The following is an 18,421-nucleotide window of genomic DNA, read 5'->3' as shown; positions in this document are numbered from 1 at the left end:
CCAGTTCAAGGTCTTCATTGATGCCACCCTGACCCTCTAATGAATGCTAAAGGCAAAGTGTCCATCCATACCGTGACCAAACTCAGCACAGGGTTAGCCTAGTTAGCACACAAAGACCGACTGAATGGGCATCTGTTGGATCACCTGCACTCCACTACCTCTGTGTTTGAGGTGAAACACAATCCCTGATAGGGCGCTCAGAGAGAGTGTTTCACTTCTTGTTGTTTTTCATGCCAGCGTTTCGTGGCAGCCCAGCAAGCATCAGAGGGCTGCAGTGTGGCCTGGGAGCCTGGGATTCACACAGGCTGCTCATTAATACCTGATCAACCCAGAGAGACAGAGGACGTCTGTGGAGTCCGGCCAGCTCTCTCTTCCTCCCCACAGAGACCCCTTTCTTTGCCTCGCTCCCCACTTTATTTCTTTATTGCGTGGTGTGCACACAGAAAACACACCTATAATATCCTGTTCCACCTTTTCAAAGGGGTGGAGTGAGTGTTGAGTGAGAAAGGAGGGGTACAAGGTGAATGGAGAGTGAGTGGAGGGGGATGAAAACAAAATTGACTCTTGCAGATGTGAGGACACACTGCTTTTAGTAACCTCCGTCCCTCAGCATCAATTAGTGTGTTGTCCTTCTCACTGGCTCCTGTCTGAGGCTGAAGTGGATCAGGTGAGGGAGGTAAACACATATCCCCAGGGTGTGCTGAACCTAGGAGTGGGCAACAATGTCCCACTACTGGGCCCACAAAAGGCTGCCTGTTGTTGAGAAGCAGAACATGCTTTAGCAGGCATTTCCTACTTTCTCCTCTAATTTCCTCCTGCTGGTTCATGGACAAGGTTGACAGTGAATGGTTCACCCCGCTGCATAAAAAGCCTTTTTCTCCTCTGATCAGTCTTACCTGTGCACTTGTGTGTTTAAGTGTGTGTCAACGTCAGTTTCGACTTGACTTATGAGGGTATCAGGTAGATCATACCAAACCAAAGCTGGAGCATTCAAGAAGGCAATCTCAGTGTCTTTGCACTTAGTGCTTATACTTCATTGACTGCTGCCAGTCAAAAATAATTGTGGTTTAGCCCTACTTATAGAAAACGAAACGTTCTTTAAAAGAATAGTCTATCTCGGTTATTATCAATTAACAAAGAGAGAAACCCATTGTAGCCTTCTTTGACCATTCTTTGACTGATGCAAATAGACTTGGCAATTTGTTACTCACACTGACTATTAAGCCTGTACTTTGGTCCTCACAGTCTTTTGGTGTATTAGGCCTAACTTAACGTTTTCCAGATGAAGCACGTTTACTATAGAAGGAGAGTTAAATAAATAGGTTGCTGCACTCCGTCTCCAATGACTCCCAATTTAAAGCAGTTTGAAAGCAGTTTCTCTTAATTAATCTCATTAAACCCCCAGTCTTCTCCAAAACAAAGCAATAACACATGCTCTAGCTAGCTCATTACGACAGGAGACATAGAAGTAACATGAAAACCTCCGACACAGAGAGGGATGAGCATAGAAATAATGGATAGACCAGCCAGGGTCTCTAGGTCTATAGCTCATAGCCTAGTTCATGTGACCAAATCCAATATGGCCACCCAAATAAAATATTGTTGTGCTGACATGTCTTTGTGGTTTGCACCTAGTGAAGCATGCTTGAGAAGTTGTGCAACTCCAATCAAATATCCTAGCCATTCCTTCTGAAATTTCAACATTCAATGCCATTCCAGAATAAAATTCACTGCGTTTCTCTGACCAATCAACTTCTCAAATTCACTGTCCAATTGCAATTTCAAATTCAAGCTTGCATTGACGGGCTAATAGCTCTCTTGTACAGACGGTCCATTCAAACCACTTGGGTGCAAACTGGGATGTGCGGCAGGTAGCCTAGCTGGTAAGAGCATTGGGCCAGTAACTGAAAGGTTGCTGGCTCGAATCCCTGAGCCGACTAGATGAAATATCTATCGATGTGCCCTTGAGCAAGGCACTTAACCCTAATTGCTCCTGTAAGTCGCTCTGGATAAGAGTGTCTGCTATCTGACTAAAAATGTTATTTAATGTAAACAATCAGTTTACTAGATGTAAACAAACAATTTAGACAGGGTTCAGAGCTGACATGACCAACTTGAGTTAAAACAGCAGAAGCAAGAACCTGGCTCAAGCTTTAGTCTATCAATGATTGGGGATTAGAATCAGATTCAAGGCAGATTCAGTGCTCCCAGTGACCAATATCACATAGGCTACCCTTGACAAAACCCCTTTCTTATTGGGATTAACAATAAATGTAGGTATGGAACTGTACAACACAAAGCAAAGCCTAATCATACTCCACCATGCAGCCAGCCACATTCACTGTGTAAAAAAAAGGATGTTTGAAACAGGATGTTTGAACTGCACTGACTGACTTATCAGCAGCTAGGTAGGGACAAGGACCCTGACAGCCCTTTCAACAGTTGTAAATGTCACTCTTTATCAGATAAGGGAGAGCTTTTACCCAAAGACCTCTGCTGCTGAATGGCGTCATGCTGTGCTTCAAGGCAATCAGAGAGACATTTTGAGACCAAAGGTGGGAAATATAGCAAGGGTAATTCCATTTTTTTCTTACCTAATTCCTAAAATAGAATCTATTGAAATTAAATAGCACTCTAATATTTAAATGCATTGTGTTAGCTTAAATACAAGATAAGTATCCTAATTAGCAGTTGAAATGCAAGTACTCAACTAAAGCCAACAATTGGCCTACAAGTCCTTGTTCTTCTCTTTTACAGCATCAAAGGCAAAATACTGTATGACACAAGCCCCAGTCAGCCTGGTCTCAGACTAGAAGTAACATAGTAAATGTAAATTCGGGACACTCAATTTAGTATGATACTGTATGTTATGTTTAGTTACATAAGACAGATGGTTACTTAAGGCAAAAATGAAAGTAGGGTGGTTGGTCAGCAATATAACGCCAACGTCTAGCAACCCGAAGGTTCGAGTTTGAATCCCATCACGGACATAGTACTTTTTAGCTACTTTGCAACTACTTAGCATGTTAGCTAACCCTTCTCCTAACCTTAACCCTTTTAGCTAACCCTTCCCCTAACCCTTTATCCTAACTCCTAAACTTAACCCTAACCCCTAGCCTAGCTAACGTTAGCCAGCTAGAATTTGTAAGTTTTTCAAATTTGTAATATATAATACAAATTGTAATTCATAACATATCATATGAAATGGGTGATGGACATCCACAAATGAATGCATGAATCCATACGAAATGTAACATATCATAATAAATGGAGTCGGATTTACCAGCAGAATAATATGAAATGCTCTGAGAGCAGGTTGCCCCAATCGGTCCCAATTAATGGACAACGGCAATACAACAATAATGGAGAGTTCAACAGGTAATTCGTTTTTCTGGCTTTAGTACACTACAAATGTCTAATTAAACAGTTTAGTTTTTTCTGTTGACAGATGACCCACAATTTGCACTCATCGTGATGACCTGATCAGAACCATGGACAGGGATAGTAAACTGTCACTCTCCCACACGTTGACGAACAACATGTAGCCTCACTAGCCTGTGATCACAAATATGTAGGGGAGGCGTGGCTCGTGCGACCAAGAAAAACACTAGAAAGCTCCCTTGGTTACCACAATCAAACTCTGACACATTGACTATGCTTTGCAGCCTAGCAAAGCTATCTCCTGACATTTTGGCTAATTTCGTTAACCGTTGTGCCAGCCTCTCTGTGCTATTTTGAAAACATATTCCTAAAGTGGCAGCCTGTGACAAAAACTGGAAGAGTTTTTCGAAGTCTGACCAGCAAGTTGAGGGTGGACATATACTTCCATAGCTTCATTCCACTCATGCAACTGCGAAGGTTAGCAGCTGACCGACTTTAGTTCTTCCTCTCGCCAAATGAAAATATATTGTTAGCTCGTTAATCTTAAATGCACAAATCTCAATCATCCACAGTGGGCTGGCTGTCATTTAATATTTGAAAAGCTGAACTTGTGTAATGGGTATTACGCGGGGAGGATGGGCTTTCGCGTCATTTCTTGGAGCTAGGGGCTACTAGAAAAAAAACGCAAAGGCGAGAGTGGAACAACTTCATGTAAACCGCTTCGAGGGGCATTGTGCTCCTTTAAATCTAAATATAGCCTGCTCTGAAGCCAATACTCCTAAACATGTAGGCTAAAGCTAACACTTCGTTTAGAAAATAAACGTACAAAGTAAACACAAAAAGCACTTGTTTTGGTTACCTTGTTCAGGTAGGGGTTACGTGTAACGTCATACCCCCTCTTCTTCGTGTAAACAAAGATCTTACTTTGGTCTTCGGGTTTATGCATCTCACTCTCGACTGATTCCCGTTTGACTAAACCGTGTGCCATGTTGCCTCCCTCTTTAAATAGCGTACAGTAACCCTGAACTCTGTTGTGAACACAGGTCAACAAGTGGATGTGCCGGTGAACGCTCTCCCAGTGACAACACAGAACGATGAGCACGAGCGCAACGATCAGTCTACCTACCGTGAGGAATGAAGTTAGTCTACATTCATTAACAATACTATTGTATTGCTAGGATAAGACTCCTTCATACCTTAATGCAACTATTTACTTGTATTTAATACATTTCAAATGCATGTGGTAATATTTCTATGATGAAATCATTTTCTATTCCATCCTGAAAAGAGCTAGGGGCTATGTTATTAATTTAATGAGTGAATATTGGCTTTTATCCCTTACAGTAGGAGCACTTATAAAAATGAGCCATGAAATCCTGAACAGCCATATAGGTTCATGGCCAACCTTGAGCACACACACCTGTGTCGTTGATAAAGAGTGAAGGCTAGGCTGTGTGTGAGAGAGTGTTGTTCAATAGAGGGTAAGAAACAGCCTATACATTACTCTTGCAGAATGTCCACATGGGCAAGGATATTGGACATTTTATCAAAGCCTATTGGATGACAACTTATTTTTTACAAAGGACAGAATAATTTATAACTCACTTTTTTCAACATATAGGTATAGCAGATCCCCTTATTGTGAGAGAGTTTTAAAAATGTGCTTTTACAGGTCATGCAATTCAATATTCATATTTAAAACAAAAGCAATTTAGGTCAAAATAATTCATATTAACAAAGGAAATAGATATCATGACACAAGGCGAGACACAGATGCAGATGGTTGAAGTCTTACAATGTTTATTAATCCAAAGGGGTAGGCAAGAGAATGGTCGTGGACAGACAAAAAGGTCAAAACCAGATCAGAGTCCAGGAGGTACAGAGTGGCAGACAGGCTCGTGATCAAGGCAGGTGGGTACAAAGTCCAGTAACAGGCAAGGGTCAAAACCAGGAGGACTAGAAAAAGGAGAATGCAAAAAGCAGGAGAACGGGAAAAACGCTGGTTGACTTGGAAACATACAAGACGAACTGGCACAGAGAGACAGGAAACACAGGGATAAACACACTGGGAAAACAAGTGACACCTGGAGGGGGTGGAAACAATAACGAGGACAGGTGAAACTGATCAAGGTGTGACAGTACCCCCCCCCCCCCCCCCCCCTCTAGGGACGCCACCTGGTTGACCGGGGTGTTGGCAGTGGAAGTCGGTGATGAGGGCTGGATCCAGGATGTCTCTAGCGGGAACCCAGCACCTCTCCACCGGGCCGTAATCCTCTCAGTCAACTAGGTACTGGAAACCCCTGCCCCGTGGTCGAACACCCAGGAGACGTTTAACCGTGTAGGCCGGATGGCCATCAATGACGGGGGGAGTGCTCCTGGTGACAGAAGACAAAGAACAGTGAGACATGGGCTTAATCTTAGACACATGAAAGGTAGGGTGAATTCGGCGGGTACGGGGTAACGGACAGCAGTGGAACTCAGGAGATGGGAAAAGGACCAATGAAACGAGGGGACAGTTTGCGGGACTCTACCCAAAGGGGCAGGTCTGTGTGGACAGCCATACCCTCTGTCCAACGCAGTAGCAGGGAGTTGGGGTCCGGCGACGGTCCGCTTGTCAACGATACCTCGAGTTGTTCTTGAGAATAGCCGCCCTGGCTCTTCTCCAGGTACGCCGACAGCGGACAAACATCTGGGCCGAGGGTACGCTTACCTCCTGCTCTTGTTCCGGGAAGAGCAGAGGCTGATTCCCCTTTCAAGTGCTCCATGGGGGGAGTCTTGTGGCAGAACTGGGAAGAGTGTTGCGGGCATACTCCACCCAGACCAGTTGACGGCTCCAGGTAGTGGGGTTGGTTGGGACCATGCACCTTAAGGTGGTCTCCAGGGCTTGGTTGGCTCGGTCCGACTGACCGTTAGTTTGGGGATGGAATCCGGATGACAGGCTGACCGACAACCCAATAAGGGTGCAGAATGCCTTCCAGAACTGAGACGAGAACCCCGATCGGAGACCATGTCTACCGGGAGTCCATGGATCCGGAAGACATGCTGCACCATAAGTTGGGCTGTCTCCTTGGCAGAAGGTAGTTTGGGGAGAGGGATGGAATGGGCGGGCTTGGAGAACCGGTCGACTACCATCAGACGGAGGGAGCCCAGTGACTAGGTCCAGAGATATAGGAGACCAGGGACAATGAGGAACCGGTAGTGGCTGCAGGAGGCCAGAAGGAGCTTGCCGTGGAGTCTTGTTTTGAGCACACACAGTGCATGCGGTGACGAAGGCAGAGATGTCAGGGACCATTGTGGGCCACCAGAAACGTTGTCGAAGGAAGGCTAGTGTACAACGGAACACTGGATGACAGGTCAGCCTGGAGGAATGAGCCCATTCCAGGACCCGGGACCGGACTGGTTTAGGGACAAACAGCCGGTTAGCCGGGCCTCCTTCAGGTCCAGGCTGGGAGCGTTGTGCCTCGCGGACCAGGTTCTCAATACCCCAATCCACAGTGGCAGCAAGGCATGAGGTAGGGAGAATGGTTTCAGAGGAGAAGGGTGTGGCAAAGGAACTGTATAGGCTGGAGAGGGAGTCAGGCTTCACATTCTTTGACACTGGGCGGTAGGAGATGGTGAAGTTAAATCTGGTGAACAGGAGGGCCCACCGGGCCTGCCTGGAGATGAGGCGCTTGGCTGTAAGGAGATATTCCAGGTTATGGTCGGTCCAGACCAGGAATGGCTGTTCTGCTCCTTCCAGCCAGTGCCTCCACTCGTCCAATGCCATCTTCACCACCAGGAGTTCTCAGTTTCCTACATCGTAGTTCCTTTCAGCAGGATTGAGACGATGGGACAGGGATGAAGCTTCTGGTCCTGGGCAGATCGATGGGAAAGGATGGCCCCCACTCCAACATCCGAAGCATCCACTTCCACCACAAATTCACGCGAGGGGTCTGGATAGATGAGGATGGGTTTTGTTGTGAACCGATGCTTCAGGTCCACAAAGGCTTTGTTGACAGCTGGAAACCATTTGAACGGTACCTTGAGACAGGTGAGTGCCGAGAGGGGGGCCGCCAGGGTGCTGTAGTTCCGAATGAAATGGCGGTAGAAGTTTGCAGAACCAAGAAACCGTTGCAACTGCACCCTGGATGTTGGTTGAGGCCAATCCACCACTGCTTTCACCTTTCCAGGATCCATCTGAACATTGCCCTCAGCAATGACATATCCCAGAAATTTGATAGTAGCTTTGGAGGAACTCACACTTCTCTCCAGGAGGCGCTGAAGGACCTGTCTGACATGAAGAACATGTTCTTGTGCAGATCGGGGGGAAAAAACAGGATGTCGTAAAGGTACACGAACCGGTTTAGCATGTCCCGAGGAACATCATTGACCAAAGCCTGGAAAAACAACGGGGCGTTGGTGAGTCCAAATTGTATGACCTGGTACTCATGTCCACTGGCTGTGTTGAAGGCTGTCTTCCACTCATCCCCTCGCATATCTGAACCACATGGTAGACATTTCGAAGGTCCAACTTGGAAAATATGGTGGCCCCCTGGAGAGGTTCAAACGCCGAGGAGAGGTAGGAGGTAACAATTCTTGAGTCATGTCATTAAGTCCCCGGTAGTCAATACACGGACGCAGGGTCTTGTCCTTCACAAAGAAAAACCCTGCGCTGGCAGGAGATGCAGACAGACGGACGGCCCCAGTGGCCAGAGACTCTTTTATGTACTTATCCATAGCGTTGGTCTCTGGTCCAGACAGAGAATACAACCAACGCACAGGTGGTGTAGTGCCTGAGAGAAGATCAATGGCACAATCATAAGGACGGTGCGGGGGAAGGGAAGTAGCATGTGCCTTACTGAACACTTCCAGGAGGTCATGGTATTCTGTGGTGATAGCAGAGACATCCACAGTCTTGCTAACATCTGTGCTGCTTGAAGGCAGTGGGAATGGCAAAAATGGGCTCCAACCCAGGATCTAGCTTGTGGTCCAATCAAGCAACGGATTGTGCTTTTGAAGCCATGAAAAATCCCAAAACAACCGGAACATGGGAAGATGTGGTGAGGAGGAACTGTATTGTCTCACTGTGGTTACCAGAAATCCGTAATTGTACTGGTACAGTACTATGGGTGACTTCCCCTATAGAGCGGCCGTCCAGTTCCCTAGCATCAATGGGCACAGAGAGAGGCTGAGAGAGAATACCAAGCTCCGAAGCTATCGTGGCATCCATAAATCAAATCAAAATCAAGTTTATTTTATATAGCCCTTCGTACATCAGCTAATATCTCGAAGTGCTGTACAGAAACCCAGCCTAAAACCCCAAACAGCAAGCAATGCAGGTGTAGAAGCACATAAGATTTTCATCAGCCCCAAAGTCAATGAGCACTCGGAGAGAATTAGATTGGTCTCCCCACTGCACAAGAGCAAAAAGGGGTGTGTGGGTGATGGGAATTAGGGAACTCCCAGTCTGGCTCACCATAGTACTGGTACCCACTAGAGACAAGGGTTTCCGAATAGGGCAGATATCTATAAAATGCCCTGCCCATCCACAGTACAGACAGCTTTTATTCATCCTCCGTGATCGCTCCCAAACTGATAGCCTAGTTCTTCCCAACTGCATAGGCTCAGCAGTATCCAACTCACCAGTCGTAGATTCACGAGAGAACTCGGGTGGCTTCGACTCCTCTTAGAAGAGCTGCCTTCGGAATCTTCCGGATTCCATAGGAGGTGAACGCGCCATATCGAGTGCACGAGTGTGCCCGAGACCAGACCTCCTCTCACTCTTGCGTTCCCTTAGGCGTCCATCAATTTTAATGGTTAAGGCGATAAGGGAGTCGAGGGCCATCGGCAGTTCCCGAGCAGCTAGCTCATCCTTAACCTCCTCAGATAATCCGTGCAGAAAAGTATCTTAAAAAAGACTCTGGATTCCAGGCACTATCGGCAGCCAACGTGCGAAAGTCCACCGCGTAGTCTGCCACACTACGGGAGTTTTGACAAGCAGTTTGCTGGCCGCCTTTCTCCCGGATACCGGAGACTCAAAAACTTCTCATCTCTGCCATGAATTCCTCCAAATGACTGCAAATGGCAGATTGTTGTTCCCAAACTGCCGTAGCCAAGGAGAGCGCCCTTCCCAACATTAGCGTAATTATATACGCCATCTTCGATGGGTCTGAAGAAAACAAAGATGGCTGTAGCTCAAAAATAAGTGAGCACTGAGAAAGAAAACCCCGGCAGGTACCAGGATTCCCCGAATATCGCTCTGGAGGTGGTAAGTGGCGTTCACGGGGAGTCGGGATAGGCTGTACCAACGCACCACATATATGAGAAAAAATTACTGGGTGATTGGGGTTTTTCAGAGGTGGCAGACAGTGAGCTAACTCCCTGATTTGCTCCAGTCTGAGCTAACTCCCTGATTTGCTCCATAATAGCCTTTAACCCATGGTCGTGGCATTCCGTCAAGGAACTGAGCCCTTCCAAAAGGCCCTGTAGCAACTCCTGATGTCTCCCAATGGTTGCTCACTGCAGGGAGACAGCGTGGCGGAGCTGGTCCAAGTCTGCTGGGTCTGTCATGGTCTGTCATGGACTAGAAAACGGAGAATGTAAAAAGCAGGAGAATGGGAAAACCGCTGGTTGACTTGGAAACATACAAGACGAACTAGCACAGAGAAACAGGAAACACAGGGATAAATACACTGGGGAAAACAAGCGACACCTGGAGGGGAGGAGACAATAACGAGGACAGGTGAAACTGATCAGGGTGTGACAATCGAGGAGTTTACAGTACAGATAGATAGCAATACTACAGAAGCACAGAATACGTTAGTGAAAAAACTAAAAGTAATGGAGTAACTTATTCAAGAAAGATAAAGTGTACTATATTATAAAAATAAAGCGAACTGGATGAAATATGGGGAAAAATAAACAAAATATATTTTTTATGTTCAACATAGAAATGCTACCAAAAATAATTTACTGTAGCTTGTTACCCATGATTCACCAAACAATATGTTGAAAGAGGAAGCAAAGTACTTTAAGCATATGTTTTCATTTCAGTCTCCTCCATCTCCACTAACCATAGTTAATTGTAAGGATTTTTTTTCAATTAATAATGTCAAATTAACAGCTGTACAGATAGATTGGATCTTGGTCCTGTCCTGTCCCGTGTAAATAGTCTTCGTATTTTTCGTATACATTTCGTATATATTTTAATTTCACTTTCCATCTAGGAACTGAATATACATTCCTACATTCCGCCTCACCCAATGTGGTACGGACCTGCTATTTTTTTTATACTTTAGAACCGTAACCCCAATCAGAAGCTAGCCAGATAACTAGCTACTAGCTAGTAGTCAGTTAGCCACTGCTGCGGTCTTCACCCTCAACTCGGACACAGCCAGCTTCAATACCGGGCCAATACCTGCCAGTCTGCAAGCGCGATATCAACCCAGAGCATATAGGACTGCTTTTTCTCTACCACATCACCGGATTCCTGACGCAAGCTCTGGACAATTACACCGTATCATCACAGCTAGCTAGCTGCAACCGAGTGGCTACTACTGGCTAACACCTCTGTCCCGAAGCAAGCACCAGTTAGCCTTGAGCTAGCCTCGAGCTAGGCCCATCTGCCGGCTAGCTGAAGAGGTCTACCAGCGAATTCTTGGGCTACAATACCAGCTACAAGCTAATTTAGCCATTTTTTTGCCGCTGCTAGTAGCTTTTACCTTCTGCACAGACACCAGCCCTGTTATTAGCCTGGATATTACTCACCAATTTACCAGCATCGGACTGTCTCTCGACAACAACGCCGGATTCCTGCCGTAATCCCTGAGCCACTACTTCTGATCCTCACAGCTAGCTTGCAGCTAGCGCAGCTAGCGCCACTGCCACGAAGCTAGCACCAGTTAGCAAACACAATTCTACAATTCACAACCTCTCTTTCGCCATCGCCATCTGGCTTGGATTCTCTGTCGACACGACCACGTCTGAGCAGACCCCCTCCGTCTGAGCAGACCACCCCCCGGGCTACTAACTTTAAACGCCGCGTGCTAGCTTAGTGGAGGCCTCCCTGCTCCATCTACGGCTGCCCCCTGGACACTATGATCACTTGGCTACATAGCTGATGCATGCTTGACTGTCCATTAATTCACGGTACTCCATTCTGTTTATTTGTGTTTTATCTGTCGGCTCTGTGCTTTAACTCAGGATCTGTGTGTAGTTAATCCGACCCTCTCTGCCTAGTCGTCGCCATTTTTACCTGTTGTTGCTGTGTTAGACTAGCACCCTGTTATTGCTGCTGTTATCTTACCTGTTGTTTTAGCTAGCTCTCCCAATCAAGACCTGCAATCACTTTATGCCTTATTGTATGTCTCTCTCAAATATCAATATGCCTTGCATACTGTTGTTCAGGCTAGTTATCATTATCATTGTTTTGGTTTGCAATGGACCCTGTAGTTCCACTCTCCGTACCTCTGATACCTCCTTGGTCCCACCCCCCACACATGCGGTGACCTCACCCATTGAGACCAGCATGTCCAGAGATACAACCTCTCTTATCATCACCCAGTGCCTGGGCTTGCCTCCGCTGTACCCACGCCCCACCATACCCCTGTCTGCACATTATGCCCAGAATCTATTCTACCACGCCCATAAATCTGCTCCTTTTATTCTTTGTCCCCAACGCTCTAGGCGACCAGTTTTGATAGCCTTTAGCCGCACCCTCATCCTACTACTCCTCTGTTCCTCGGGTGATGTGGAGGTAAACCCAGGCCCTGCATGTCCCCAGTCACCCTCATTTGTTGACTTCTGTGATCGAAAAAGCCTTGGCCTCATGCATGTCAACATCAGAAGCCTCCTCCCTAAGTTTGCCTTACTCACCGCTTTAGCACACTCTGCCAACCCTGATGTCCTTGCCGTGTCCGAATCCTGGCTTAGGAAGGCCACCAAAAATTCTGAGATTTCCATACCCAACTATAACACTTTCCGTCAAGATAGAACTGCCAAAGGGGGAGGAGTTGCAATCTACTGCAGAGATAGCCTGCAAAGTTCTGTCATACTTTCCAGGTCTATGCCCAAACAGTTCGAACTTCTAATTTTAAAAATTAATCTCTCCAGAAATAAGTCTCTCACTGTTGCCGCCTGCTACCGACCCCCCTCAGCTCCCAGCTGTGCCCTGGACACCATCTGTGAATTGATCGCTCCCCATCTAGCTTCAGAGTTTGTTCTGTTAGGTGACCTAAACTGGGATATGCTTAACACCCCGGCAGTCCTACAATCCAAGCTTGATGCCCTCAATCTCACACAAATCATCAAGGAACCCACCAGGTACAACCCTAAATCCGTAAACATGGGCACCCTAATAGACATTATCCTGACCAACCTGCCCTCCAAATACACCTCTGCTGTCTTCAATCAAGATCTCAGCGATCACTGCCTCATTGCCTGTATCCGCCACGGGTCCGCGGTCAAACGACCACCCCTCATCACTGTCAAACGCTCCCTAAAACACTTCTGCGAGCAGGCCTTTCTAATCGACCTGGCCCGGGTACCCTGGAAGGATATTGACCTCATCCCGTCAGTTGAGGATGCCTGGTCATTCTTTAAATGTTACTTCCTCACCATATTAGACAAGCATGCTCCGTTCAAAAAATGCAGAACCAAGAACAGATATAGCCCTTGGTTCACTCCAGACCTGACTGCCCTCGACCAGCACAAAAACATCCTGTGGCGAACTGCAATAGCATCGAAGAGCCCCCGCGATATGCAACTGTTCAGGGAAGTCAGGAACCAATACACGCAGTCAGTCAGGAAAGCAAAGGCCAGCTTTTTCAAGCAGAAATTTGCATCCTGTAGCTCTAACTCCAAAAAGTTCTGGGATACTGTAAAGTCCATGGAGAACAAGAGCACCTCCTCCCAGCTGCCCACTGCACTGAGGCTAGGTAACACGGTCACCACCGATAAATCCGTGATAATCGAAGACTTCAACAAGCATTTCTCAATGGCTGGCCATGCCTTCCTCCTGGCGACTCCAACCTTGGCCAACAGCCCCGCCCCCCCCGCTGCTACTCGCCCAAGCCTCCCCAGCTTCTCCTTTACCCAAATCCAGATAGCAGATGTTCTGAAAGAGCTGGAAAACCTGGACCCATACAAATCAGCTGGGCTTGACAATCTGGACCCCCTATTTCTGAAACTGTCCGCCGCCATTGTCGCACCCCCTATCACCAGCCTGTTCAACCTCTCCTTCGTATCATCTGAGATCCCCAAGGATTGGAAAGCTGCCGCGGTCATCCCCCTCTTCAAAGGGGGAGACACCCTGGACCCAAACTGTTACAGACCTATATCCATCCTGCCCTGCCTATCTAAGGTCTTCGAAAGCCAAGTCAACAAACAGATCACTGACCATCTCGAATCCCACCGTACCTTCTCCGCTGTGCAATCCGGTTTCCGAGCCGGTCATGGGTGCACCTCAGCCACGCTCAAGGTACTAAACGATATCATAACCGCCATCGATAAAAGACATTACTGTGCAGCCGTCTTCATCGACCTGGCCAAGGCTTTCGACTCTGTCAATCACCATATTCTTATCGGCAGACTCAGTAGCCTCGGTTTTTCTAATGACTGCCTTGCCTGGTTCACCAACTACTTTGCAGACAGAGTTCAGTGTGTCAAATCGGAGGGCATGTTGTCCGGTCCTCTGGCAGTCTCTATGGGGGTACCACAGGGTTCAATTCTCGGGCCGACTCTTTTCTCTGTATACATCAATGATGTTGCTCTTGCTGCGGGCGATTCCCTGATCCACCTCTACGCAGACGACACCATTCTATATACTTCCGGCCCTTCCTTGGACACTGTGCTATCTAACCTCCAAACGAGCTTCAATGCCATACAACACTCCTTCCGTGGCCTCCAACTGCTCTTAAACGCTAGTAAAACCAAATGCATGCTTTTCAACCGTTCGCTGCCTGCACCCGCACGCCCGACTAGCATCACCACCCTGGACGGTTCCGACCTAGAATATGTGGACATCTATAAGTACCTAGGTGTCTGGCTAGACTGCAAACTCTCCTTCCAGACTCATATCAAACATCTCCAATCCAAAATCAAAGCAAGAATCGGCTTTCTATTCCGCAACAAAGCCTCCTTCACTCACGCCGCCAAACTTACCCTAGTAAAACTGACTATCCTACCGATCCTCGACTTCGGCGATGTCATCTACAAAATAGCTTCCAATACTCTACTCAGCAAACTGGATGCAGTTTATCACAGTGCCATTCGTTTTGTTACTAAAGCACCTTATACGACCCACCACTGCGACCTGTATGCCCTAGTCGGCTGGCCCTCGCTACATGTTCGTCGTCAGACCCACTGGCTCCAGGTCATCTACAAGGCTATGCTAGGTAAAGTGCCGCCTTATCTCAGTTCACTGGTCACGATGGCTACACCCACCCGCAACACGCGCTCCAGCAGGTGTATCTCACTGATCATCCCTAAAGCCAAAACCTCATTTGGACGCCTTTCCTTCCAGTTCTCTGCTGCCTGCGACTGGAACGAATTGCAAAAATCTCTGAAGTTGGAGACTTTTATCTCCCTCAACAACTTTAAAAATCTGCTATCCGAGCAGCTAACCGATCGCTGCAGCTGTACATAGTCCATCTGTAAACTACCCACCCAATTTACCTACCTCACCCCCCATACTGCTTTTATTTATTTACTTTTCTGCTCTTTTGCACACCAGTATCTCTTCTTGCACATGATCATCTGATGATTTATCACTCCAGTGTTAATCTGCTAAATTGTAATTATTCGATTTATTGCCTACCTCATGCCTTTTGCACACATTGTATATAGATTCTCTTTTTTCTACCATGTTATTGACTTGTTTATTGTTTACTCCATGTGTAACTCTGTGTTGTCTGTTCACACTGCTATGCTTTATCTTGGCCAGGTCGCAGTTGCAAATGAGAACTTGTTCTCAACTAGCCTACCTGGTTAAATAAAGGTGAAATAAAAAAATAAAATTAAAAATTAAAAAAAAGACTCATGTGAAGGCCAAATTACAGAGGAGGAACTTATTGATGCAATTAAAGCCTTTAAGTCTTTTATTTATTTTATATTTAACATTTATTTAACCAGGTAGGCCAGTTGAGAACAAGTTCTCATTTACAACTGTGACTTGGCCAAGATACAGCAAAGCAGTGCGACAAAAACAACAACACAGAGCTACACATGGGATAAACAAATGTACAGTCAAAAACACAATAGAAAAATCTATCTACAGTGTGTGCAAATGTAGTAAGGTTAAGGAGGTAAGGCAATAAATAGGCCATAGTGGTGGAATAATTACAATTTAGCATTAACACTGGAGTGATAGATGTGCAGATGATGATGTGCAAGTAGAGATACTGGGGTCCAAAAGAGCAAAAAAAACAAATGGGGATGAGGTAGTTGGGTGTGCTATTTACAGATGAGCTGTGTACAGGTACAGTGATCGGTAAGCTCTGACAGCTGATGCTTAAAGTTAGTGAGGGAGATATAAGTCTCCAGCTTCAGTGATTTTTGCAATTCGTTCCAGTCATTGGCAGCAGAGAACTGGAAGGAAAGGCGACCAAAGAAGGTGTTGGCTTTGGCGATGACCAGTGAAATATAACTGCTGGAGCGCGTGCTAAGGGTGGGTGTTGCTATGATGACCAGTGAGCTGAGAAAAGGCGGAGCTTTACCTAGCCAAGACTTATAGATGACCTGGAGCCAGTGTGTTTGGCGACAAATATGTAGCAAGGGCCAGTCAACGAGAGCATACAGGTCTCAGTGGTGGGTAGTATATGGGGCTTTGGTCACAAAACGGATGCCACTGTGATAGACTATGTCTGATTTGCTGAGTAGAGTGTTGGAGGCTACTTTGTAAATGACACAACCAAAGTCAAGGATCGGTATGATAGTTAGTTTTACAAGGGTATGTTTGGCAGCAAGATTGAAGGAGGCTTTGTTGCGAAATAGGAAGTCGATTCTAGATTTAATTTTGGATTGGAGATGCTTAATGAGAGTCTGGAAGGAGAGTTTACAGTCTAACCAGACACCTAGGTATTTGTAGTTATCCACATATTCTAAGACAGAACCGTCCAGAGTAGTGATGCTAGGCGGGCGGGCAGGTGCGGGCAGCAATCGGTTGAAGAGCATGCATTTAGTTTTACTAGCATTTAAGAGCAGTTGGAGGCCACGGAAGGATTGTTGTATGGCATTGAAGCTCGTTTGGAGGTTTGTTAGCACAGTGTCCAAAGAAGGGCCAGATTTATACAGAATGGTGTCGTCTGCATAGAGGTGGATCAGAGAATCGACATCATTGATATATACAGAGAAAAGAGTAGGCCCGAGAATGGAACCCTGTGGTACCCCCATAGAGACTACCAGAGGTCCGGACAACAGGCTCTCCGATTTGACACACTGAACTCTATCTGAGAAGTAGTTGGTGAACCAGGCGAGGCAGTCATTTGAGAAACCAAGGCTGTTGAGTCTGCCGATAAGAATGTGGTGATTGACAGACTCGAAAGCCTTGGCCAGGTCAATGAAAACGGCTGCACAGTATTGTCTTTTATCTATGGCTGTTATGATATTGTTTAGGACCTTGAGCGTGGCTGAGGTGCATTCATGACCAGCTCGGAAACCAGATTGCATAGTGGAGAAGGTACGGTGGGATTCGAAATGGTCGGTGATCTGTTTGTTAACTTGGCTTCTGAAGACTTTAGAAAGGCAGGGCAGGATGGATATAGGTCTGTCACAGTTTGGGTCTAGAGTGTCTCCCCCTTTGAAGAGGGGGATTACCGCGGCAGCTTTCTTAATCTTTAGGGCTCTCAGACGATACGAAAGAGAGGTTGAACAGGCTAGTAATAAGGGTTGCAGCAAAGTCTGGGAAAACTCCAGGGCTGGGTTGCATACCAGTTGCGGTACATAAAACCTTTTTTATCAAATCAGATTTATTTATATAGCCCTTCTTGCATCAGCTGATATTTTTTATTGATTTCACCTTTATTTAACCAGGTAGGCTGGTTGAGAACAAGTTCTCATTTGCAACTGCGACCTGGCCAAGATAAAGCATAGCAATTCGACACATACAACAACACAGAGTTACACATGGAATAAACAAAACATACAGTCAATAATACAGTGTATATATATCTCAAAGTGCTGTACAGAAACCCAGCCTAAAACCCCAAACAGCATGCAATGCAGGTGTAGAAGCACGGTGGCTAGGAAAAACTCCCTAGAAAGGCCAAAATCTAGGAAGAAAACTAGAGAGGAACCAGGCTATGAGGGGTGGCCAGTCCTCTTCTGGCTGTGCCGGGTGGAGATTATAACAGAACATGGCCAAGATGTTCAAATGTTCATAAATGACCAGCATGGTCAAATAATAATAATCACAGTAGTTGTCGAGGGTGCAACAAGTCAGCACCTCAGGAGTAAATGTCAGTTGGCTTTTCATAGCCGATCATTAAGAGTATCTCTACCGCTCCTGCTGTCTCTAGAGAGTTGAAAACAGCAGGTCTGGGACAGGTAGCACGTCCGGTGAACAGGTCAGGGTTCCATAGCCGCAGGCAGAACAGTTGAAACTGGAACAGCAGCAAGGCCAGGTGGACTGGGGACAGCAAGGAGTCATCATGCCCGGTAGTCCTGACGCATGGTCCTAGGGCTCAGGTCCTCTGAGAGAGAGAAAGAAGGAGAGAATTAGAGAGAGCATACTTAAATTCACACAGGACACCGGATAAGACAGGAGAAGTACTCCAGATATAACCAACTGACCCTAGCCCCCCGACACATAAACTACTGCAGCATAAATACTGGAGGCTGAGACAGGAGGGGTCAGGAGACACTGTGGCCCCATCCGATGATACCCCCGGACAGGGCCAAACAGGAAGGATATAACCCCACCCACTTTGCCAAAGCACAGCCCCCACACCACTAGAGGGATATCTTCAACCACCAACTTACCATCCTGAGACAAGGCTGAGTATAGCCCACAAAGATCTCCACAACAGCACAAACCAAGGGGGGGGCGCCAACCCAGACAGGAAGA

At 46.6% G+C, this 18,421-nt stretch overlaps 2 protein-coding genes across 3 annotated transcripts in view; one reads left to right on the top strand and one right to left on the bottom strand.

Annotated features, from left to right (window-relative positions):
* LOC139573977 (NADP-dependent malic enzyme-like) overlaps positions 1-4,396 on the bottom strand; it is a 112,655-nt gene extending 108,259 nt beyond the window's left edge. The window contains exon 1 of the mRNA XM_071398015.1: positions 4,241-4,396. Coding sequence (XP_071254116.1) covers positions 4,241-4,369 — 129 coding nt within the window. The 5' untranslated portion in view covers positions 4,370-4,396. The remainder of the gene's footprint in view (positions 1-4,240) is intronic.
* The window catches only part of LOC139573978 (inactive serine protease 35-like), a 54,734-nt gene continuing 38,806 nt past the window's right edge, over positions 2,494-18,421 (top strand). The window contains exons 1-2 of one of the 2 annotated variants that reach the window (XM_071398018.1): positions 2,494-2,573; positions 4,425-4,520. In XM_071398018.1, the coding sequence (XP_071254119.1) occupies positions 4,516-4,520 (5 nt within the window). In that variant the 5' untranslated portion in view covers positions 2,494-2,573; positions 4,425-4,515. Of the gene's footprint in view, positions 2,574-3,725; positions 3,859-4,424; positions 4,521-18,421 lie in introns of those variants that run through there. The other variant, XM_071398017.1, reaches the window with a different exon arrangement.

The sequence above is a fragment of the Salvelinus alpinus genome, chromosome 4 (assembly GCF_045679555.1).
Source record: "Salvelinus alpinus chromosome 4, SLU_Salpinus.1, whole genome shotgun sequence".
NCBI classification, from domain to species: domain Eukaryota; kingdom Metazoa; phylum Chordata; class Actinopteri; order Salmoniformes; family Salmonidae; genus Salvelinus; species Salvelinus alpinus.
The sequence above is the reverse complement of the archived record's forward strand: the minus strand, read 5'-3'. Positions and strand labels throughout refer to the sequence as shown.